Below are 24,792 nucleotides of genomic sequence, written 5' to 3' on the forward strand. Positions count from 1 at the left end.
GACGGCACTGACATCAGGGGGCTGGCATTGGCAGCTCCTCCGCTAAGATGGAGGATCGTTGCCCCACAGCTCAAAATAAAAAATAAAATGACAATAATGTATTGTTATTACCATTTATTATTCCTATTGAAGGTGGTTGCTCCAGGGGTGGGGCGGAGCTGGCCAGGGCAGGGAAATGAGTGGTTTGCACTCCTTAAATGTGCATGATTGCTTGGTCATACCCCAAAATAGTGGGGGGGCGCACCATAAGAGCTGCTGGGTCCTCTTTTATGCCCTTGGCCTGGAAAGAAGACCTGGATGTCCTTGTAGAAGACGCCAACACATGACTCATGACGATCCAACTGCAGGTAGCTCCACACGGGCCTGACCTCACCTGGGGCAGGGGCTGGACCCTGGAGCCTCTCCTTCGCTCCACTCTCTGGGACACTGTCCGTGCTGTGGGAGCCTTCAGCGACTCGTGCATGCACCTCTCTGAGCTGGAACGCATTGTGCGGTTCAAGCCTTGTTTTTGGTCCTCAAGAGAAAATACAGCTCAGCTTCTTGCTCCTTGACGATCGGACTGAAAACGAGGCTTGAACTGCACAATGCGTTCCAGCTAAGAGACACACATTGCAGGAACAGCGTTTCTCTGCCATGCTGTGCTGGATGGTAACCCAGAGGTGGGTGCTGCATGTGTACCGAAGGGTCGAGCCGATGCTGCTGACTGCCTGCCAACTAGCTTGTGCTGGAAGAGAGCAGACCCTCAGACAGTTCCAGGAACCGCCATATATCAACAATTGTGAAGTGATTCAGTTACAGTGAGGCGAACGCCTGTCATCAGGGTCATAGTTTAAATGACATGCCCAGTAGAGTGGCCTGCTGCCCATTAGAACCTGAGGGGCTCGCATGGCGTCCCTGCTTCGACTGTCCAGATGTTAAAATATCTCATGAGAGTCAGACCCAGGATGACTGAACACAGAAGCAGGCAGGGCGCAGAAGGATCGGAAGATAAGCACGCATTTTTGGGCGCAGCATCGCTGCACGCGTGGCCAGAGTTAATGGTGGGCGGTGGAGGCAAACTCCGCTACGCAGCACAATTGGAGTTTTTTGCTGAACTCCGTGTTCCAAGCAGAGGGCAGAGTGGCAAAATTCCACAAACTCCATCCACACAGTGGAGTTAATAGCTCACTGTTACTCTTCTACACTACTGTGTTGCACTCTTGTTACCACTCTTCAACCTAGGGCTTCTACCTCTCGTCACCCACTTCTAATATAGGTTCTGGACCTGTTGTCACCCGCTTCTTTTTGAGGTTTGATTCTCTTGTCACCTTCTTCTGCCTTGGGCTTTGATGTATCATCACTCTCTTCTAAATTAGGGCTGTGATCTCTATTCTACACCGGGGCTAGAAGATGTAATCACCACTTTTCTACACAACGAGTTGGAGCTCTCAACACCACTCTTCTACACAAGGCGCTGGAGAGCTGCTCATCTTAATTCCTAAAAGAATCTACACAAACTCACTCCTGAAGTTTACGAAAGGCTTACTTCTCAAATGAGTACCATTGAGTTGGGTAACAATAAACATCTGTTATTCAGCGCCAAGAGACCTCTGGGTGAACGTGCGCTTTACAAATACACATGTTATGTTATGTTATGTTAAATGTTGACTTTGAAAGTTGCTTTGATGCTGCTTCTTGGTAACAATTAATGGAATTGATTTTTAGCACTTTCTTTGTAATAAATATTAATGCACCCTTCAGGGCAGACAAGGCTGGGACAAAACTAAGAATGATGATGAGGAATAGGAGGGTTCGAACATGAGCAGTCTGCATTTTACTCAGATCCGAAGACTGATGCCGACAGAGTCTTAGTGCGATGTATAGAATTTACATCTTAATAGGAAAGAGAGAAACCATCAGACAGAGAGAGGCACAGAGCCACAGAGAGAGGAAAAGAGAAAGACAGTGACCTGAGGAGAGAGAAAGAGGGGGCGTGAAGCAAGTGAGTGAAAGAAAGAGATAGGGAGAGAGAAAAAGAGAGCCAGGGAGTGGGTGAATGCAGTAAGGGGGGGATAAAGAAGAATTCTCACAGCGGGCATGTCCAAGCTTTGGTGGGACCAGGGGACAAAACATTGGCAGGCCTCGCTTAGCTTTACGACCCAAAAAGCTGTTCATAATTAAGGGGACATGTGCTCTATGGAAAGAGAAAACAAAAAAATTGCACCAACTAGTGGTATTATCGTGTCAGTGGAACAAGAAGAAACCAGTCAGGCCTTCTGCTTTATTATTTAAAAACGTTATATAATAGGAAAGGGGGATGCCCAAGTCTGAGTTAGAAAGCCATGGCTGCCCTACCCTTGTAATGGCACTGAGGCAAGGAGACAGAGAGAGAGAGACATACAGAGCAAGAGAAGGTGGCCATGGACATACATAGAACGAATTAGAGAGGGCACTTGAAAGAGAGAGCAGTTCAAAGAGACAGGGAGCATGGAAATGTATATATAGAGAGAGACGGAGAGAGGTAATGTGAGAGAGGTAATTTGAGGGAGGGGTGCAATAGACAGAAAAAGTAAAAACAAAGATATTCCTCCTCATTAGGCCTCACTAGGGAAGACGAATACAAAGACTCTGTAGTCATCAATCCACCTCAGACCTCTTTATTACACTACCAGAGGTGGGTGAAATATTTTGATCTGGCCATGAAACTGGCAGAATTTTGGCAAATCTCCAATGGTCTTGTAACGCGGGGTTTCAACTACATTCTGCCAATCGCTGCGCGGCGGAATGTTTTTTCTCAAGCGTGGCTCCAGAAATGTACGTTGGCAAGCGCGAGGAAGATTTGGCATCCCTAGTGCCATTTCTGGTCGCTAAGAGGACATCCTGCGAGAATTTTCTAACACGGGCGGTCGCGACCTTTAGCGGTCAGAAGGCTGCCGCTTCAGTAGAAAGTCTCCTAGAGCGGGGGCAAAATCAACTCGAGTAGCTGCGCCCTCTGGCGCACCGCGTTGTGCCGTTTGTGCTGATTTTTCAGCACTAAGCAGTCTATCGACGCTGCATCACAGCACGCACGGGCAGGGCGACGTGCCTATTTTCGCCCGTTGGCGGACCTCCTGAGATTGTCACTGAGGGGCATATTATCAAGGGCCTTATCGGCGCTTTAGCTGGAGTTTTTCCCACTAAAGCGGCGATAATCTCATCGCCCTATTAGCAAGCTGTCACTAACAGCAGTTCGCGAAAGTTTATAGGCGATAGAGAGCGGTTTGGGACCCGCTTTGTATATCAGCGATATTTATCGCTAATGACATGCAAAGTGGGTGTACCCAACCTGTTAGCGACTGAAAGCAGTCGCTAACATCGCTGTCGCCTATTATCAACACAGGCACAGCGATAAAAAAATGTGTGCTAAGCGCAAATATCACCAAACACTAACACCTGCTCAGACCACTTCTTAACCTGTTTATCCAATGGGAGGTGGATATTCAGGTTAAGACCCTATTGGCGTTAATGCCTGAATATTGATGGATTTCCAACGATATTCACACATTGAGCCGCTATCACCGGATATTTTATCTCAGTCGAAAAAACTTTGCTAATAGCACGTTATCTCTGCGATAAAATCCGGCGATGCGCGGCGATAAAAAAAATATCGCTAAGCTCATTTAGCGATAAATATCGCTAGTTGTTGACAATATGCCCCTAAGTTTTTCTGTAAATCTGCGGAATCCTCAGAGTCAAATTCTGCAAGTTCCACCTAACCCTATAACAGACTTGTCCTGCCCCTTTCTTTCAATCGTTGCAGGTCCCTGCTGTCTCCCTTTGTGATGGTTTTGACGTCTTTCTCTTCTTTCTTACTGATCGGTGTGTTTTTCTCTCTCTTGCTCTCGGTGAATGTGTGATGAGGAAAAGTAAGCGCTGGTCCCCTAAAATGAGTGCTGGTGGCAAACACCGGCTCAAGTTAGGCACTTGTGAGATTGAGGTGAGGCTTGGGCTCGTCTGGCTGTTTTTTTCTGAATTTGTGCTGTTCTGCCTCAACTCAATCTTGATGCAAGAAGAATCCTGGTAAAGAATGTAGGCACTTCAATAACTGAAAGATACGTTTATCAACACAACCGTGACTCACATCACAAAGGGGTTTCTACCCAAATACTGTGACAGAATGTCATTCTTGCCTTCAAAAATCAACACGAAATGACACTGCTATAAATAAATCCCCATTTATGGTGTTCCCACTCAAGAACTTCATGTGGAATTTAATTTAAACCTACAATTAATTTCTATCTTATTTCTAGAAGGAAAAAAATGCCTTTTCTAGCGCAGCGTCCATGCAATATCTCTGACTCAAAGGAACTTTGGTGAATAAACCGGCTGCGGAGAAAAATGAATTTTCTACAGGCCCCTGCGCGCCCCTGGGGTTATCTCAGGAAGGGAATCTCTAGTAAGCATGGGCGAATTTTGCAAATTCGCGTTCCGCGAATTTGCGGATTTGCGAATTCGCAATCTGCAAAATTTGCAAATTCGTGCGAATTTGCGGATTTTTATATTTTTGCGTGTTTGCGGGGGTTCGCGGGGCGCTTTGCGGGTTTGCGGGTGTCCGCGGGGCGCTTTGCGTGCTCGCGGGGTTTTTTTTTTGCCTGGTTAATCACTGCCACCCTCTCATTTTTTATGCCCTTCTGCCCTCTGTACCACTCGTTTCTGTGCCCTTCTGCCCCACTCATTTTTTGTCCCCTTCTGCCCTCTGTCCCACTTTTGTGCCCTTCTGCCCTCAACCCCACTTAGAATGGCCCCGGCAAGCTGCCAGCGCCATTCTAAAATAGCTACAAAGAGCTTCAACAGGAAGCACTAATAGATAAAGTAAAGCAGGTGCTCGAGGTGAAGGTCAAATTAAGTTACACAATCATTAATCACCCCAAGTTTGGGGTGAATAATGATTGTGTAACTGAATTTGAGCTTCCACTTGAGCACCTGCTTAACTTTATCTATTAGAGCTTCCTGTTTAAGCTGACTTTTGTAACTATTTTAGAATGGCTCTCGCAGCTTGCCGGCGCCATTCTAAAAGAGTTACAAAAGTCAGCTTGAACTTTTGACCCAATCTGTTCTGCTCACGGATTTTGCGGGAAATTCGCGAATCTCGCGGATTGCGAATTTACCGAAAATCCGCAAAATCCACGAGCGGAACAGATTTTCCGCCCATGCTTAATCTCTAGGTCACGAGTCTCAGGGGTTCTTCAGTGGTGGCATGTTATGAACAGAGAACAGACACCAAGAGACAGGGCAGAGATTAAAAAAAAATACATATAAAGACTTCAAGGCGCTGCCTTACCTTCAATGGGCTTCGGTACAAAATGCGACGAGGCCTTGGTTTTCTTCACCCGGTTCCCCTTCATGATTTCGCCCTCCTTGTTGAGCCCCAAGAACCAGGCGCGCCCCGACTCCTGCTGCCGGTACAGCGTGGAGGAGTAAATGACGTAGTAGTTCTCAAACACGGACTCCTTAAACTTGCACTCCGGTGTGAAAATCTCCTAAAAGAGGGGAACACACGAGGCGATGAGCAAAACACTAAGAAAACAATTCCCTGTTAAGGTTACGCATTAAATGAAATCAGCTGTGGGAGGAGAGGCAGTGTGAGGGAGGAGTGAACCGTGCACATACCTTGCACTAGTGTCTGCACCAGGGGTTAGTGCGCCCCCCCTGTGACGTCATCAGGCCAACCCAACGCGTTCACCATTGTTGAAAGCTGCCACTCTGCCCCCTTGCCACTGACCACCCAGAGGTAGTTTGAGCACCAGTGTGAATAAGCATTTGAGATAAATTTTTATCGAACTAGTGAATTATGTGCAAAACTGGAACTCCGCTATTTGAGGTAACAAGAGCAGTGTGAAATTGCTTAAACAATACCTGATTAGTCATTTCTAATTTTTCGCATTTGAATGCTAAAGCAAAGTTATCGCCATGCTGGTAATATTCACAATAAACCACGCATATTACATCGATAAACAGTTTAAATCCTTCACACTCCCAACATCCTGGGTCAGCCTTGTGCGGCCTAGTGCAAGAATCCGCATTGTTTCCAAAGGTTACACTACATAATGCCAGTTTTTAGCCACATAAAAAGCAAAGATAATCCGTTTTGAAACGTGCAGTTGACGATAAATATAGTGTGGGGCGGTGTCACACAAAACAGCCCCCTAGAGCCTGCTTTAAAGGGGTGAACCCCAGAAAAAGGCTCCTCACCATGGCCAGATTAACAGGTAGATTCATCAAGCATTTTTGCGAGCGCAAACGGGGCGAATCGCAAAAATCGGCCATTTGCACCCGCAAAAATCGCATTTGGGATTCATCAATGGTTCATGCTCTCGCAATATAAGAATTCGCAAATAATTGAGAGCTCTCAAATTGCGATTGCATTTAAGGAATCGCAATTTGCGATTCCTTATATGCAATGCATGAACCATTTTGAAATTGCGAATTCGCAATCAGTGGCCGCTATTTGCCGCGAAGTCTGACTACATGGTAAATAGCGAAAACTTAGTTAAATGCACTTTAGTGCATTTATCTAAGTTGCATGTTACACACACACACATGTCCTTTGGACATGTGTGTGCGCAGCATCAATGTACATTTCCATTTCAGGGGTGCAACAGGGTGTTCTTTGGACACCCCTGCACCCTTGAAATCACAAACTCAAAAAGCGAATCGCTAATAGCGATTCGCACATTGATATGTCTTCCCATTCATTCCTATGGGCCTTTAGGCCCATAGGAATGAATGGGGAGTTATTCCTTATTTGCGATTAGCAATTAGCTAATCGCAAATAAGGAAGCTGTAGGAATCGCAATAAATATTGCGATTTCTACATGAATCCCGTTTTGCGAGTCTGTAATAGCGATTTCTTTATAATCGCTATTACAGACTCGCAAAACATGCTGATGACAAATCTATATGTAAGACCTTTAAAGGCCCTAAACACGCAATAGACTGTGGCGCCCCATATATATATATATTTCAAAATATACACAATATTAGACCTTAAAATAAAAGTAATTTTTTTAAATTGAAACAAAACTTACAGTAAAATAGAAAATAATGTTTATTTGTGTATACTTCTAGAGTCTATACAACCACTCAAGGCACCTAACCCTGGGGGATGTACCGAGGGATCATCAGCTGGCCAAGTTGGACTTCTCCCTGAAAGAAGTCGAAATGGGAATAACTGGGCTCAGTAAAAACAAGGCTCCGGGTCCGGACGGAATTCCACCAGACCTATACCTAAGTAGACTAGATCTGTGGGCACCGTTGCTCACCAGGGTTCTAAACGAGGCAGTGGTGGCAGGACTGCCTCAGTCCTGGTCGACGGCGACCATAGTTCCAATCTACAAGAAAGGGAACCGTGACGACCCCCAATGCTACCGACCCATTTCGCTCATAGATGTGACAGCAAAGGTACTAGGGCGAGTCATCCTACAGCGACTGCAAGACTGGGCCGAGGAGCATCAAGTCCTCTCGGAAATGCAATACGGCTTCTGGAAAGGTAGATCTACCACCGATCAATGCCTAAACTTATACCTCCTGATAGCCAAGTACACCATCGCCGGGAAGGGGTCCATTCATATGGGGTTTATGGACCTTTCAGCGGCTTTCGACCGTGTAAACAGGAGAAAGCTCTGGTCCATGCTATTAGAATTAGGAGTGGATCAACCGCTAGTTGACACCCTGCAAAATCTCCACCGGAACACCACCGCAAGCGTGAGGTACAACCAAGAGGGTAAAAAGACCGACCCCTTCACTTGCACAAGTGGAGTAAGGCAGGGATGTATCCTCGCGCCCTTTCTTTTTTTCCATCTATATCAACTCGCTGGAAAAAGACCTCCTTAAACTCAAGGTGGATTCACCCCAAATCGGTCATCGTGCTGTACCTGTACTACTCTACGCCGATGACGCGGTTTTGCTTGCCAGAACCCCCCTAGGATTGCAAAAACTGATTGATGGGTTCGTCATGTTCATTGACAAACTGGACCTGGCAACCAACTTGGAAAAATCTTACATCATGTCATCAGGGCAACCGACAAAAGGGTCTTTTACCTATCATATCGGGTCACACAAAATAGACCAGGTTAAGACCTTTTCATACCTGGGGGTACTATTTGACCATCATCTCACTTTTAAACCTCTGGTAGAAAAGCATTCTATGAAACTGGCAGCCTCAGTAGGAGCCATCATGGGGTACGGGCAAAGACTAGGAAAATGGTCTCCGGAACAAATATTGAACTTGTATAGGTCAATCTGCTGTGCGAAAGTATCCTATGGTGCAGAAGTGTGGGGCTTCCTGGATAATAAAGTACAGCAGATCCAGACAGAAGAAAATAAATTCTTGAGGAGAATTCTGAAAGTCCCCCAGAGTGTATCGGCCCACATTATCCATGAAGAAGTAGGATAAACCTTCATAGAAGACAGGATTTAAATTAAACCTCTCCTGGCATGGGTTAAAGTATGGACCAACCCAGAGGCGGCCCTAACAAGACAAATTATAGGGGACTGCCTCAAAAGAGACAAAGGTGAAACCATCCCCTGGCTGAAATACGTTAAGAAATCTCTAGTTGAAATCGATTGCACTAACTTCTTTACATCCCCAGACTCCATAACTCCCGAGAGTAAGACCCTGGTGAAAAAACTCTTCTCAGCACAGCTTAAGTTGTCAAGGGCAGAAAAAGAAAACCACAAACCCACTAATCTTTCTTATAACGAACTTACAGTGAAGCATGGCATGGAACCTTACTTAAGGGTCATGTTCAACGCCCAGGATCGCTTCGTCATGACACGCTTCAGACTCAACATGCTTCATCATCTCCTCGCGGTCCCGGCTGGGTTTACTCACACAGTGGAGGAGAAGGGTACCTGCGGCTGCGACTACAGGTCTCCGCAGGATACCCTTCACTTTGTTTTACTGTGCCCATTTTATACTATGCCAAGACACAAGTTCCTGGTGGGGATTATGAAAGACCTAAAGTTTAAACATGCAAGATTGGCCTTGAGGTTCTTACAGGAAGCGGAGGATGCTTACACCCTTTTTTGCACCATAAACTTTATTCGAATGGCAATAAGACTGAGGAATACTAGAGAAACTGGCCCCTAACATCACTCGTCTCCTTGAACATTTAAATTTATGATCCCCTGGTCTCTTTAGAGTGTCAGATAATTTTAACATTTATATCTTTTTATGGAAAATTTATTGACGTTTTTAAATATGTTGAGTGTACTTTGCATTTGTGCTTTTATGGTGTCTTTTTAAGAACCGAATAAAGATTACAAATTGAATTGTGTATACTTCCACCTCATAGATTCAGCTGCCCCATTTGCAGTTTTGCACCACGTGGTCCATGCATACAAGTGGCAGCAGGTAATGACAGAGTTCACGTTGTGAGGTGTCTATGAGGATTCTAGACCCTAACATTCACACAGATTGTGTAAGAGAGGCTGTTTGAGGCAGTGTGCGCATGCTCGGGAGTGGAGGAAGACTCTACCCAGTTACATTCACACAGATTTTAAGGGAGGAAGCTGATGGCGAGAGTGCGCATGCTTGGGAGTGGAGGAAGATTCTACCCAGTTACATTTACACAGATAATTTAAGGGAGGCAGCTCAGGGCGAGAGTGCGCATGCTCGGGTGTCCAGCAGGATTCTACCCAGCTACATTCGTTTTACAGCTGAAAATAGTGCAAACTCTATGGGTGGTCATCATTCGCTCACTTACTGTAAGAAATCACTATTTACTGGACAACCAGCTGCAGAATTACACACATTGGCCTAGGAGGGGAAGATTTGTCTCAATCTAGTTTGTAATATTTCCTTTTTTAAGTTAAGGGATTTATTGACCTTTTCTCCTTTTTTGCTAGTTCATTTTGAGGTTTAATCTGCAACTCTTGGACTATGCACCGTAAACATATGTTCAAGATTTACTGCACTTTTCAGATAATTTCAAAAGCCTCTCTAAACATCGAAAAGTTACAGCCACATGTGGTCCAACAATATTTTACGGTCTCCTTTAGTCCTAGAGGCAGTTTGGTTCCCCTGAAGAAGGACCAGTCAGAAGAGGCTCCATTCAGTTCCTGAGGTCAGCGGTCTGTGCACGCGGCCTCCAGTCCTCGCTCAGCGGCTTGGCTCTGGGGTGCAATTTTAAGGGTTTCTAGATTTGCCCCTGTGTGCGGTCTGTGGTAATAAGCACTGGAGTCTGGGGCCCTTGAATCATGAATTCAGCAGGCTCAGCGCAAGCAGCTGCACTGGAAGCGCCTACACACCGCCCGCTAATGAGCAGCGACCTTGTTCGACTGATGCGCGGAGGCCATCATGGAGACGGTGCAGTATTACTGCAGCACAATTTATGCCACTTTCAAATTGCATAACCTTGTAAACCTGATCAAATTAACTTGAGAACGCTTTTAATTGGGTAACCTTGTGTCCAATCAACAAATTAAGATGGTGCCTTGGGATGCCGACCTAATACTACAGACGAAGAACAAATGTGAAGGCTGTACGTGGGAGAAAGATAGGGGCATATTAGCAACAAATAGCAATATTTTTTGCTAAATGCGCTAACACATTTTTTTTTATCGCTGCCTATCGTCGAATATTATCGCAGAGATAACGTGCTATTAGCAACGTTTATCTCTAATGGGATAAAATATCCGGCGATAGCGGCTCAATGCGTGAATATCGCGGGAAATCCAGCGATATTCAGGCATTTTTGCTAATGGGGTCTTAACCTGAATATCCACCTCTCATTGGATATACAGGTTAAGTAGTGGTCTGAGCAGGCATTAGATTCTGGTGATAATCGCGCTTATTGCGACTTTATCGCACAGCCTGCCTTGCTAATAGACGATAGCTGTGTTAGCGACTGCTTTCAGTCGCTAACCGATTGGGTACGCCCACTTTGCATGTCATTGGCGATAAATATCGCTGGCATGCGAAGCGGGCCCCAAACCTGTAGCTATCGCCTAAAAGCTGCAGCTTGCTAATAGGGCGATAAAATGATCGCCGCTTTAGCCGGAAAAAGTCCAGCTTAAGCGGCGATAGTGCCCTTGCTAGTATGCCCCATAGTTCTTCGGCATTGAACTTACGTCAGTACGTCGCCTTACTTCTGTGCAGTGACAGGCCCCCCATGAGTGTTGAAACAGGAGACAAGCAGTTGAACTGCCAGGATTGAAAAGATTAAACTACACCATGGTTGTCCATCATTGGTCGCTTAGACCTCCACAGCTACCGTATTTTTGGATATCAACATAAGATAAATTTACATTAAAGTGTCCTATGTAGAACTACTTCACACAGTCATAGATTGTCTTGAATTTCTGGTCTGGACCCTGTGCACCTCATCATCACACACCCAGATCCATGGCAGGTCTTAGAGTAGCCACACGCGACAGGTTGATACCAATAATAAGTGCTCAATTGCCCCTAGTGGGCACAAAGCACTTCCTTAGAAATAACATCCTCAGGTTTTTCTTGCACTTCTTGCATTCACTAGTCCTCACCAGGATGGTTTGGGAAGAGCGGTCCTAATAAAGGAACTTATAGTGTGAACATTAATAAATAAGCATTGGTAAAACCAAAACGTCTTGCTTTTTTGATATGTGGAAGTTTTTCTCGGATCGGCGAGTTTGTGTGTGCCTCGCTGATGGGTGAGGGAGTACATGCATGGATGAATGGATGACTGACTGAGTGCATGGACTGATGAATCATTGAGGCAGTCACTCAACCAGTTATGGATCCATGAATTGACCTTCAGGTAAATCAACTCCAAAATATCGCCTTACCTATATGTCATCATGGCGCGCATGCAAGAGTAGTACACATTTGCAGCTGAGAGTGCCCTACAATGGCAGCCACACACTGCAGCTCATGAGAGTGATGTCTCAAGACCCGACAGTCCTCTGATGAGAAACTCTGGGACAGGCGACAGTGCCATTGAGTGTATGAGACACTCTGAGACAGCTGAGAGTGCCCTACAGTGGCAGGCCCACACTGCAGCTCATGAGAGTGATGTCTCAAGACCCGACAGCTCTCTGATGAGAAACTCTGGGACAGGCGACAGTGCCATTGAGTGTATGAGACACTCTGAGACAGCTGAGAGTGCCCTACAGTGGCAGGCCCACACTGCAGCTCATGAGAGTGATGTCTCAAGACCCGACAGCTCTCTGATGAGAAACTCTGGGACAGGCGACAGTGCCATTGAGTGTATGAGACACTCTGAGACAGCTGAGAGTGCCCTACAGTGGCAGGCCCACACTGCAGCTCATGAGAGTGACGTCTCAAGACCCGACAGCCCCCTGTAGATTCAGGGTCACCTGTGATGGAGCGTCCCACGGCCCCTCAGGCATAGGACCATTCATTCCCAGACGTCAGCCCGCGGCCCCTGCGGAGGGATACAGTTTTGTCACTGATGCTACTTATCAAATGATGAATATGTCTCAGCACGCATCACTCTCGTTCCGCTGAAACGTGTCCCTCAGCCAGTGACACACACATCTCCTAGAGACAGACCATGCAGCGCTTCTGCCTCTGCTCTTCACTGGGGTGGGGGGAGGGGTTATATACAAAAACATATATTTTGGGATCCCTAAAATGACATTGAAAGAAAGACAAAAAATAGAGATCTCCGGAACTCCTGATACAAAAGCGGACCAGTATGAGTGAGAAAAAGCAGTGCTTAATTTGTAACAAAATAAGTGCAAGGGCATAACCAATAAGTCTCACTCCTACAAGTGTAACAATTCTAACGATTCCAGGAACCCAAAGTTAAAAGAATGGCTTTGGCAGCAAGTATTAGTCAGTCTTACTCTATATTGAATTGATAAACAACTGTTCCCTAAATTAAACCAACAGCCCCTCCATGTAGCTCACTATCATAGGTACCGGTGCTGACAATTAGGTGCCGGTGCCGAGCACCGGAAACCACTGGCTCAAATCACGCAGTACCTCTTCTAACCAGTACCAGTCTTTCACCCCCAGCGTCATTGAGGCCCTGATACCTGATCTTTGGAGGGAAGGGCTACACATTGTAAACACAACAGCGCCCCCCTAGCATCCTCAGAATGGTGCCCACTCCAACAGCAAAGACAAGATGGCGGACGGGCTGATGTGCCCCACAACAGCTAATATTGTGTGCTGCTATGCACTGACCTGCAGGGCCCCCGCATGTGCCTCTAGCCTCTTACCTGGCACATTCTCCATGCCTCTAGCCACTGTCCCGATAGTACACCCCATGACGTGCCGCTAGCCACTGTCCTGATAGTACCCCAGCACATGCCTCTAGCCTCTTATCTGACACACACAACTATTCATGTTCACTATTCATGTTCAAGCTCATGTTCTGTGGCATCTGTCTTAGAGCAAAACTGATTCTCACACCCTTTTTGGATGTGAGGGGGATTTATGCACTAAGAAAGAGGCCTAAATGCAGAAGTACTCAGTTCGCGCATTTAATATTCTATTACTCTATGTTCGTAATCTCGTGGAATTCTTAGGTAATTTTGTGTGATTACGTTACACTGAATTACGCAAGTAACACCCACCCCTAATAAGAAAGAAATAAAAAAAAACAGAAACTGGCTGGAATATGTATTAAGTACTGATAAAGCCAATAGGTCTCAATTGTGCTTTCAGCTAAAAATCCGATCTGTTGGCTTACCCAATGCAGCATGGAGAGGGCCAGTCTTTTTGCTTTTTTGTCACATGAAGAAGAGATGCACACAACCCCCTGTACAGAGCGCCATGTTCTGAGAGCCCCCAGTGCAGCGTTTCTCTGTATATAAAGTGCAACAGTTTGTTCTCGCCACCGAGAGTCCCTCAAGGGAAATCTGCACTTCCTTGGGTCTCCGTCCAGTGCATAGTCAATACCCAGCACCTCAACAAATGTATACCAGACAGCTCCACCTGTCCACCCACCCATATACAAGGACAAGGGGTGCACATGCCATTCTTCAGAGCAGGGGTGGCAATCTATGATGACATCCCGTGTAGTAGTTTGCGCTGACCCAGATGTATGGTACCCCCCTTAGAGACGATGTGCCCCAGCCCACCTGGCAGAATGTCAATATCTTGCCATACCACAGAATTAACACGGATGGGAGAGGGAATTGGAAGACACCCTATGAAGCATGACATGGAGGCGTGCTTGTACGCTGTAGGTAGAGCAGGTCACTATAGAACGAACTCAGGAGTGGTGTACAAACAGCCCTCTCTATGGATAGGCTACGTAGCCATGACAGATTCACCCTGTAACCCACCTGAAGCGAGGCTGAAGCACAGGCATGGGTTGTACACAGCCTGCCGCGGTGAATGACCTGAAGAGTAATGAGGAATAACCCAGGAATACCCCATGGATACAAGTGTGGAGGTGGTATTTGTGCCAAAGGTGGTCAGAAGGAAATGGATTGCCCTAAAGGATCAAAGGCAGTGATACAGTCGGAGTCTGCTGCTGCATCAAGATAAGGGCTCCCGGTTTTATGATATTTATTTTTCAAACATTTCCAGCTGTATTTATCCATATTTATTGTTTACCCATCTTATTGTTATTCATCCATATATTGATTTTGTTTTCTTAAGTGATAAAATGGCATATTTCCATATTTATTTAACTGATAAACCTGCTCCGATACTTTGATAATTAAGCAGCCAATATAGCAAAACAACACACCCACAGGCAAATATTTGCATTATATACAAATATACGTTTACATATGACTGTATTTAAGGAAATCTCATCCTATTTTTTAACTCCCCAGAGGTCTAGCTGCTCAGATTTGTACCTGGAGTTCATGAGGGGCAGCATGGAGAGTCACTCACAAAAAGCACACTTTTCTGTGGTTCTCCACTTTTTAAAAATAAAAATACGAAACACATTGCTTTCGGTCTGTATTTATCCATACACATTAAAAACTGGGAGCTCTGATCATGATGTACAGTTCTTTTGAGAGATGCTTCTTCAGGTAAATCCCAGACTAGAGCCAAGTAGATTCAGTCCTTGAGATTTTTTTTTAAACATTGTGGCGTTTTATATTGCGCAAACTAAACCTGGAGATATCAGTGCTCTTTACATGAGCACCAGTTAAGTTACAGAGGGACACATTCATTTTTGTTACAGACAGGGAGATTAAGTGATTTGCCCAGAATCACAGGATGTTAAGGATCACTGCCGAGACTTGACCCCGGTTCCCCAGCTCCGAGGTTGACCGCCCTAGCCGTTAGGCCCCATTCTCTCCCCAAACCAGATTCTTGGTACAAAGACAGATAAGGTCTGCAGCCCACTCAAAAATGCTTCTTTCTGGTAGGTGGGAGCACTTTCAGCAAACATTGCCAGCCAGAGCTGTGGAGAGACCACAACGAGGCGTGTGCGCACCAACAAAGAGATATTATATCATAAGTGTGGGGTGTGTTATAGAACAAATGTATTACTGACTCAATCTATATACACATCACTGACTCAGAACATACATCAGATGCGGTCATACTGTTAACTACTCCTGCCTCTATGTTCCCTCTGGGTATGGAAACAAGGTGCGCTTGGAAATATGCCAAGTTATCAAGTTCGCACACACAATGATGATCTACATTAAGTGCCAAACAACAGGGCCTATTCACAGAACTAATCTGAGACAAAATTCCAAACGTACCACTTTTGGTATTCACAGACGGAATGTAGTAGACTTAAGTTAGGATTTTGTCTTAAGTTAGGAAATTGTCTTAAGACAAACTTAAGTTTAACTTAAGTTTAATTTAAGACAAAATCCAAATTTAAGACAAAACCCTGATTTAAGACAACATTCTACCTTAAGACTACTAAATGCCTTCTGTGAATACCAAAAGTAGTAAATTTAGGATTTTGGCTCAGATTAATTCTGTGAATCGGCCTCAACAAGTATTACATGTCAGGGGCAAACTTATCTATTTCGATAAATACAAACTAACATTTGCAAGAGCCCTTTGAGAGAGTGGACTTACACAAAGGCCTCCCAGTGACCACAACTTTACCACAGTGCTCCGCAGCCCTTGAGTGCAAAGAAGAATAAAACTAATGTATACTGTTTACAGGAACACAGGGACACCTGACAGGTCCCATCTCTCAGCCCAGATAAGATTTACGGCTCCTTTATACCAATTCCAGAGCTGTCAGAATGAGCAATGCGCTCCTGTCCAGCTCAACTTTCAATTCTGGGGATGCTGCTTTCCATCACAAAAGCTCTGATACCACCCTGACATCTGGGCATCTCTGGACGATTGTCTAGGGACCTCTCTGTCCGAGGCATCAGGAAAGCAAGAACGTTCTTGACCGTTCAGACACCCACTACTGCGTCGCGCGACACCAATCGCTGAACTCGTTAGGTCCACACGTCCTCCATACTTGTCGCGTTTCAGCTCCACGAAGCTACGGTGATCCTAGCACGTGGTGCTGTATTTCATCAATACTACTGGGACACCAACAGTTATAGCTTATTTTCAGGACATGGCTCTGCTCATGCCCAGTTTAAATACCCAATACAAAGAGAATAGATCAAGTCAAGTCAAGTCAGAATTTATATAGCGCACTACATACCCAGAGGGTCTCAAGGCGCTTGAGGAAGGGGGGGAGGTTTAGATCAAGGTGACATTGTAAGTTCATACATTATTACACCTCCCCCATCAACTTTATTCAGACCAATGTGAAACTTTAAAAAACGGAGTATTTGGGGCATATTAAAAAAGATTGATATTAATTTCAACAATTTACTCCGAGCTGAGACAGGAGCAAATTACTCTAAGTGTGCAGAAAAAAAATGTGCCTCTGTAGGACGAATCATCAAATCTGCTATAGAATTTGTTACTTGTAAGTATCATTTCGTATTTTTAGTATTGACTAGCAAAGCAGAACTTTTATTTGGATATAAAAAGTGTAATTGCGTTGCTAGTTACAAGCTTTTTAAAATACTTGTCTGTTCTTTTACTGAGCAAAAACAGTGGTCACTATGGGTGCATTTTAAACATCTATGTGCATTAGTAACTATTTGTCAGACAGACACCCCAAATCACCTTTTCGCTCTTCGTATTACACCTAAATATCAATAAAATAAATATTGTCTACACAGGGAAAGGCTTAACAGCTCGAGAGCCAGTGGGAACCACGTTTGAGTCTCAGTGTTGACGACAACATCCTGTGATTCTTGGCAAATCACTTAGGGGCATATTAGCAAGCACAAGCGATAATTCTCGCTAAACCTCTTAGCGCGTTTTACATTATTGTCATCTATCTATGTTTGCCGTATTAGCGGAATATCACCAATGCCTTGCACTGAGGCAATGTAACATACAGCGATAGATGGCGATAAACTGCATTAGCGAAGGAAATCCAGAGATAATGTACCTGCGCTACAGAAAAGCTTGCTGATAGGGCAGTGTGGATGTAACCTGACAATCCACCTCTCATTGTGTAGATAGCTAAGTCAGGTTTCAATCAGGTGTTAGAATCCTGCGATAAGCGTGGTTAGTGCAGCTTTTCTTATTGTTTCGCAGATCCATGGCCGCATTGTAAATAGTGCAATGTTGGGTTTCTGAATGTTTGCATGTAGGTTTGGTGAGGAACGCCCACTTTGCATGTCATTAGCGATATATTTCGCTGACATGCAAAGTGAAAAGAAAACCGGCGGTTATCAAAAGGAAACTCGCGCTAACGCTTGTTAGCGAGTCCTTGTTAATAATGCAATAATAAAATTGCCTCTTTTTCGGTGCTATGTGCCGAAAAAGCGGCAATAGATCTCTTGATAATATGCGCCTACATCTCCCGGTGCCTACAATTCTGCACCTTCAAACCGTCAAGGGTGATGTGCTGCGCTATACAGATCCTGGATTTATTTATTTATATTTTGTGGTCAAAATATTGTGAGGACAGAAGTGTCATGGACAAAAAGGTTGAAGGTAAGTATATTGTTTTTTATTGTTTTAATGTAAGAGCAAATTTTTAAATATAGTTTACTTCAATCTTTTTTATGATGAAGTTTATGGAATTATATTATGTTTCTGTTTAATTATAGTTTCTATTGTAAAATGATTTTTACTTTTTTAATATGTTAAAGAAATATATATTTTTTAAGCTTGTGGACTTATTAAAGTATTGTTTTTACAATTACACATTAATTAAGTTAATTGATTAATTGGTAAATACGTCATAATTTAAATTGTTATTTTTAATGTTTGCTATTTTGTTTATTTGTGTAGTATATTTTAGGTTCAGTTTGTAACTTTTATAGGGAGATTGGATGGGTAATATGTCTTTAATTCTATATTACTCAATGTTAATTGAATAATATTTTCATTATTTTAAATGTTTAATTGCTATTTATTTGAAATGTAATGCATTTTATTATGTATTGGATTGTAACTTTGGATTGTGGGATGTATTGGAGGATTGAGTGAGTCGTTATTTTTTTTAAAAAATTTTTTTAATCAATTATATTTCCACCTCACAACCCATTAACAACAAGCACATTTAAGCATGATATATACACACTTATTATAAAATGTTAACGTTTATTCAGCATACAATAAATTAAAACAGTACAATATATTTTCTATAAAAAACCAACCCTTGCATAGTTAATACGTTAAACCCTAAAGTTTAACTAGGATTTAAAAAGTGCAAGAAATGCTCATAAATAGCTACCAGGTGCTAAAACAACAGAACAGTGGAACCAGAGGCACTTGAGGAAGTGGAAAAAGTTTAAGTGAAAAGTAAAAAGTAGAGCGATTCAGCAATAATGTAACTTTGACTAAACAGCCAAGTTTTAAGGTCCCTCATTAACCTGCATGCATGTTCTCCAATGTATGTTAGATTGGAGTTAGAATAGTGAATCTGACCTCATTCAACACACGATTCATGTATTTTCTCCAATGTTTATAGGATTGTTGTAAGACTGTTATACTTCTTCTGTTCTGTCTGTATTTATAATCTTTTTAGATAGGAGTTAGGTCACTAGTTCTTACTTCATTCTGAATTTTTAGGAAGTTTCATTTAAATGTATATAGTTCTAAACATATTTCATTACTTTTAATGATTATGTTTTGTTTTTATTTTTTTTCCTATTTTTCGTTATGCTATTTTGAGGCAGATACACTGAAAATCTGGTCGCAAAAAGTTGTTGAAAGTTTTGACTGTATATTTTTTTCCGACCTGTATTTAATTTATTTAATTGACCTTTTTACTAATAAGTTGGTTCACAAGGAGGATGACAATAAAGTGCCCAATGGATATAAGTTAGGTAGGTCTTACCTTGTGATCCCCTATGATTGGCTACAATATCAAGGATGGTAGCCTGCAAGGTACAGCAGACTACGATCCCTGTGAGTGCATTTCCAAACTGAAAGCATTTATTTAAGCAGCCTGAGTTTCTTAACAGAAAGAGGGCTGCTGAAAAAAGGATATATTTAAAAAAAAAAGGGAAAGTTGACATCAGTTTTCTGGAAATCTACAACCCCAAAAGAAACCCCTTCTCTTTTGCAAATCAGTTACCAAACCAGTTTTGTGGTCATTAACTGATCAGTGATTTGTAACCAATATTACATTCACAGCAATTGATACAGAGGAACCTGATTTATATCAGGCTGCTCCCGAATTGCAAATTGGGGTCCATTTCTTTACTAACTCATAAACTGTGTTTAATAAATAAGAAAATTGGATTTTGCAGTCACAGTTGGTGTGATTTTGTGAATCACAATGTTTGAAACCAAAAAATCCCTTCGTACATTTGACTCGTCATATTTGAAAACTATTTAGTTTTTGTTACATATTCATATTTTTTTGATAGTTTAATAAATATAACATTTGTAATTGTTTTTAAAGAGACTAATGTTTATTAGTTTAAAATACTAATGATTGTTTTATTGTTTAACATAAATTGATAATACATTATTTACAAATTCTATTTATTTGTAAAAATTACTTCATTTTAAAAACAATTAAATTAATTGTTGAATTTAGTTAAAAGCTACGTGTATTTAAAAAAAAATGCTAAAATGTATTATAGCTTTATGTTAGGTTTTGTGTTTTACATTTTTTAAAATATATTAAAAATATCTAACCATAAGTTGTTTTAAATTGCAATAATTTAAGTTATATTTTACAGTCTGTGAACTCTATATTTTGGTTGCTAATATTTTTACAACAATATTTGTATACCACATTATGTTGTGGTCAATATTTCGCCATACAACTATGGCTTCTGTTAGACATTCCTAGGGCATCATTAAGGCATACCAAAAATTTGCCTTTCTGTTTTAGTATTTACAGCACCTATTTGTTTCACCGGCAGATTGCCCTCTAGATCACACACTTCCTAGAATAATTTGAGGATTTTACTTTAAGACCTCATTTTAAAGCCGGCCCTCGGTCTTTTTTTTTTTTTTTACAACTTATGTGCTTTTTGTGTCTTTCTGGCTGACATCAACACAACTGCACAAATGGCAGAGATGTCTAGAAGTGTTTGAAATCTGTCAACAATTGTAGTGTGACACCTTAGGTTGTGCGTTTGATTGCTCAGTATGACGGTGACGGTCTATACAGGTGTCTCTGCGTTTCTGAGTGTGCCCCTGTGTTCTTGCAAGGTGTACGTCTTTGTTCTGGTGATATGCTGTTGTGCAATTATGTATGCTCTGCATGGAACACTGATGAATCACAACGCCTTTGTGAGGGAACAGTGAGTACCTAATACACTATTCCTACTAAATGCGAACATAGTGAACAGCCGCGGTTGGTAGTGGGAGTACCTGCCGGGCGGTGATGTGGGGAGGGAAAGGGGCAGGGTGGGGGTAGTAAACTATGGATTACGGAGGTTTACAGGTAAGTAACCATATAAATAAATAAAACAAATTTTGCTGCGCGCACTGCATCGCATATGGGGATGCAGTGCACGCAATGAAATTTGTTTTATTTATTTATATGTTTACTTACTAGTAAACCTCCGGAATCCATAGTTTACTACCCCCCACCCTGCCCCTTCCCACGTCACCGCCTGGCAGGTACTCCCACTACCGACCGCACCTGATAGTGAGATATGTTGGAAATACATGGGCACCTGGGGGGTCTTAATCCCCACACATGTATTGGTATGCATGCAATATTTAATGGGGAACGGAAGTAATTTAACCAAATGGTTATCAAATGGGAAGCGGGCACACACGGCAGTAACATTGCAAGTTCTATGAGGTAAGTGGCACACTGACGTAGGGAGAGTGCTCACAGATAAGGAATGGGGTACAATCCTTGAATATCCGAGGAAGGTGTCACGTACCCCGAAGTTTAAATTAATTCAACTTATGATAGTACACCCTGCTTATCTGACCCCCCACAGACTAAGTGCTATGTTTCCAGACACAGCAGATACATGCCCACGGTGTCAAGAATCTGATGCTAATTTACTGCACATGATTGGACCTGTCCAAGACTGATACCTTGCTGGGCTGCGATCCATACAATATTGAACGCAATAGCCCCGAGGCACAGGGGAGTTTCACTAGAACACAACACATTGGGTCTCGGTCCTAAATCCAAAAGTGGAAATCCCACATATAGATTTGTCAACCTGGCGTTGATATTAGCTAAACGAACAATAACCATGAGATGGAAAGCGAAAAAAGCACCAGCGGTGTTGGACTGGTACAATGAGATGGTCAGGTGGGGCAGGGCTGAGAGTACAGAGTTACAGAGAGAGGAACGCAGAGGTTTGCGTAAAAAACCTATACCGTTAGAATGGAATGTGATGTGGAGGAATTTATAGCAACGGAGGTACCGACAGTATAATGAGGGTAACAATAAACTGTTAATGTCATTTATCACAGCAACACAAGTTGTGCGAGAAGTCCAGGATGTGATGGTGTTATATCATGAATTAGTTATTTACTGCTGGTGATGTGTTCCTAATTGCCCTGGATAAAGAAAGAAGAGATATCTGCTACACCCCTGGTCCAGAAGTAGATCTGAGTACCTGAGGAAGGGGGAGGGGGGAGGTATGTTTAGCTTAGGGTCAGATTCACAGTAAGATGATCATAGTAAGTTGTTCATACAAACAGAGACGGCCGGGAGTTATCACAACGTTTTGGTTTGCATATGCAAATGTATACAAATGTGTAAACAAAGTTATATTCTCATAGTTACCTATGTAAATCAACCAGTGTCCAATATAAGTGTCATATTACCAAAGGCGTATACATGGAATGATAAGCTCAGAGAAATTGTAACAAACAGAAAATCAATACATTTTGTTTTTAAAAAAAGTATGCTCTGCATTAGTTCATGTTATATATTATAGGGAGTTTTACTACAGTTTTTTCAAGAGCTGTGTGAGGAATACTTTATAACAAAGAGTAGAGGTGTCAGCTGAAGGCTTTCTGCTACCAACTGACCATCTCTGGGGTTGTGGTGACCAAACACCACTTAGCCACTTGTGCAGAAACCCTTTATTTCAAGGCTCAGCCACACAAATGAGTGTAAAACCCTGGGGCCTGATTCACGAAAGTAACTTAGGGGCATATTATCACGTTATAATTATCGCCGCTTAAGCGGCAGCAAACTGCCCCTAAAGCGGCGGTAATGGGCTTGATAATACGCCGTAGAGATTTCCCATAGAAGCCCATGTTCACACCAGAACATAGGCTTCTATGAGAATTCACAAGGGCATATTATCAAGCCCATTATCGCCGCTTTAGCAGCAGTTTCCTGCCGCTAAAGCAGCGGTAATTATAACGCCATTCCTTGATAATATGCCCCTCACTCTTTTGAGTAATTTACACTTTTGAGTAAGTTTACATCTCTTAGGCTCTTCACAAAATCTGAGTGTAAATTAACTCCAAAAGTGTAACTTGCGCGTCACCACCAAATGTTGGGCCTCGGGCTTCACAAGCATTGAGCCGGTTTCACAGAGGTAACTTACACTTCTGAGTGATTTACACTCAGATTTGGCAAATAGACAAAAGTAGTAAACTTACTTGAAAATGTAATAGTAAATTATAAAATAGATTTACTCACCAGTGTAATTTGGATTTGTGAATACCACCCAGGACCTGAGTTTGGTGGAGACATGCGAGTTAGACTATTGGGTTTACACTCAGATTTTGTAAATAACAAAAAAGTAGTAAACGTACCCAAAAGTGTCAATGACACAAACGTACGATTTATATGTGAGATCAGGACCATGTTTCTCTTCCCTCTCGGTGCTCAGCAATGGAAAAACTGTGTTTCCTCCCCTTCTGTACACAACGTGATAGCGCCTTGATGCTTTACCTTCTGTACACAACGTGATAGTGCCTTGATGCTTTACCTTCTGTACAGAAGGTGATAGCACCTTGATGCCTCCCCTTCTGTACAGAAGGTGCTAGCGCCTTGATTCCTCCCCTTCTGCACAGAAGATGATAGCGCCTTGATGCCTCACCTTCTGAACAGAAGAAGATAGTGCCTTGATTCCTCCTCTTCTGCACAGAAGGTGATAGCGCCTTGATGCTTCACCTTCTGTACAGAAGGTGATAGCGCCTTGATGCCTCACCTTCTGAACAGAAGAAGATAGTGCCTTGATTCCTCCCCTTCTGCACAGAAGGTGCTAGCGACTTGATGCCTCCCCTTCTGTACAGAAGGTGATAGCGCCTTGATGCCTCCTCTTCTGTACAGAAGGTGATAGTGCCTTGATTCCTCCTCTTCTGCACAGAAGGTGATAGCGCCTTGATGCTTCACCTTCTGTACAGAAGGTGATAGCGCCTTGATGCCTCCCCTTCTGTACAGAAGGTGATAGCGCCTTGATGCCTCCTCTTCTGTACAGAAGGTGATAGCGCCTTGATGCCTCCCCTTCTGTACAGAAGGTGATAGCGCCTTGATGCCTCCTCTTCTGTACAGAAGGTGATAGCGCCTTGATGCCTCCTCTTCTGTACAGAAGGTGATAGCGCCTTGATGTCTCACCTTCTGTACAGGAGGTGATAGTGCCTTGATGCCTCCCCTTCTGTACAGAGGGGATAGCGCCTTGATGCCTCCCCTTCTGTACAGGAGGTGATAGCGCCTTGATGCCTCCCCTTCTGAACAGGAGGTGATAGCGCATTGATGCCTCCCCTTCTGAACAGGAGGTGATAGCGCCTTGAGGCCTCCCCTTCTGTACAGGAGGTGATAGCGCCTTGATGCCTTCCCTTCTGTACAGGAGGTGATAGCGCACTAATTCCTCCCCTTCTGTACAGAAGGTGATAGCGCCTTGATGCCTCACCTTCTGTACAGAAGTTGATAGCGCCTTGATGCCTCCCCTCCTGTACAGGAGGTGATAGCGCCTCTGGTCCGCAGTGTAACTCTCCAGTGCAGTAACATGTTGTGTGTAGCTCCTTGGGGACTCCCAGCCCTGCAAGTAAATTGCCGCTTTCAAGATAATCTAATAAAATAAAAATGGTTCTCACTTGCAATGGCATCCAATCTGTCTGGGGGTACACATGGTACATGCCAGAGGCACCCTAGAAATAGAGAGACAGGAAGTGTTGGGGGTCCTGGAAGTCTGCTGAGGCAGAGCTCACATTCTCAGTGAGTTTGTCTGAGTCACAGAACATGACAGACCCTCTGAGTTCTCTGACTGCACCGAGCAGAGCTGAGGGAACAGTGAAGTGGAGAAAGTCCCACTTCTGAGAAATTCATTTTAATTGACTTAAGATCAGGGCCCTCATTCCTGATGAAAGGGGTGTCACCTGAGTTTGAGCCCCCGCTCTCGACAGCATAAATAACCAATGGGGGGCTTCAAAGCTTCATCAAAGACCAGGCATGGCCTGTCTGTTCC

General features: G+C 43.4%; 1 protein-coding gene across 5 annotated transcripts in view; it reads right to left on the reverse strand.

The window, feature by feature from the left end:
* The window catches only part of FGF12 (fibroblast growth factor 12), a 740,173-nt gene that overhangs the window by 32,233 nt on the left and 683,148 nt on the right, over positions 1-24,792 (reverse strand). For all 5 annotated transcript variants that reach the window (XM_086944638.1, XM_086944637.1, XM_086944639.1 and 2 more), the window contains one exon: positions 5,300-5,498. In XM_086944638.1, the coding sequence (XP_086800764.1) occupies positions 5,300-5,498 (199 nt within the window). The remainder of the gene's footprint in view (positions 1-5,299; positions 5,499-24,792) is intronic.

This window comes from Lissotriton vulgaris, chromosome 11, assembly GCF_964263255.1.
Source record: "Lissotriton vulgaris chromosome 11, aLisVul1.2, whole genome shotgun sequence".
Classification (NCBI taxonomy): domain Eukaryota; kingdom Metazoa; phylum Chordata; class Amphibia; order Caudata; family Salamandridae; genus Lissotriton; species Lissotriton vulgaris.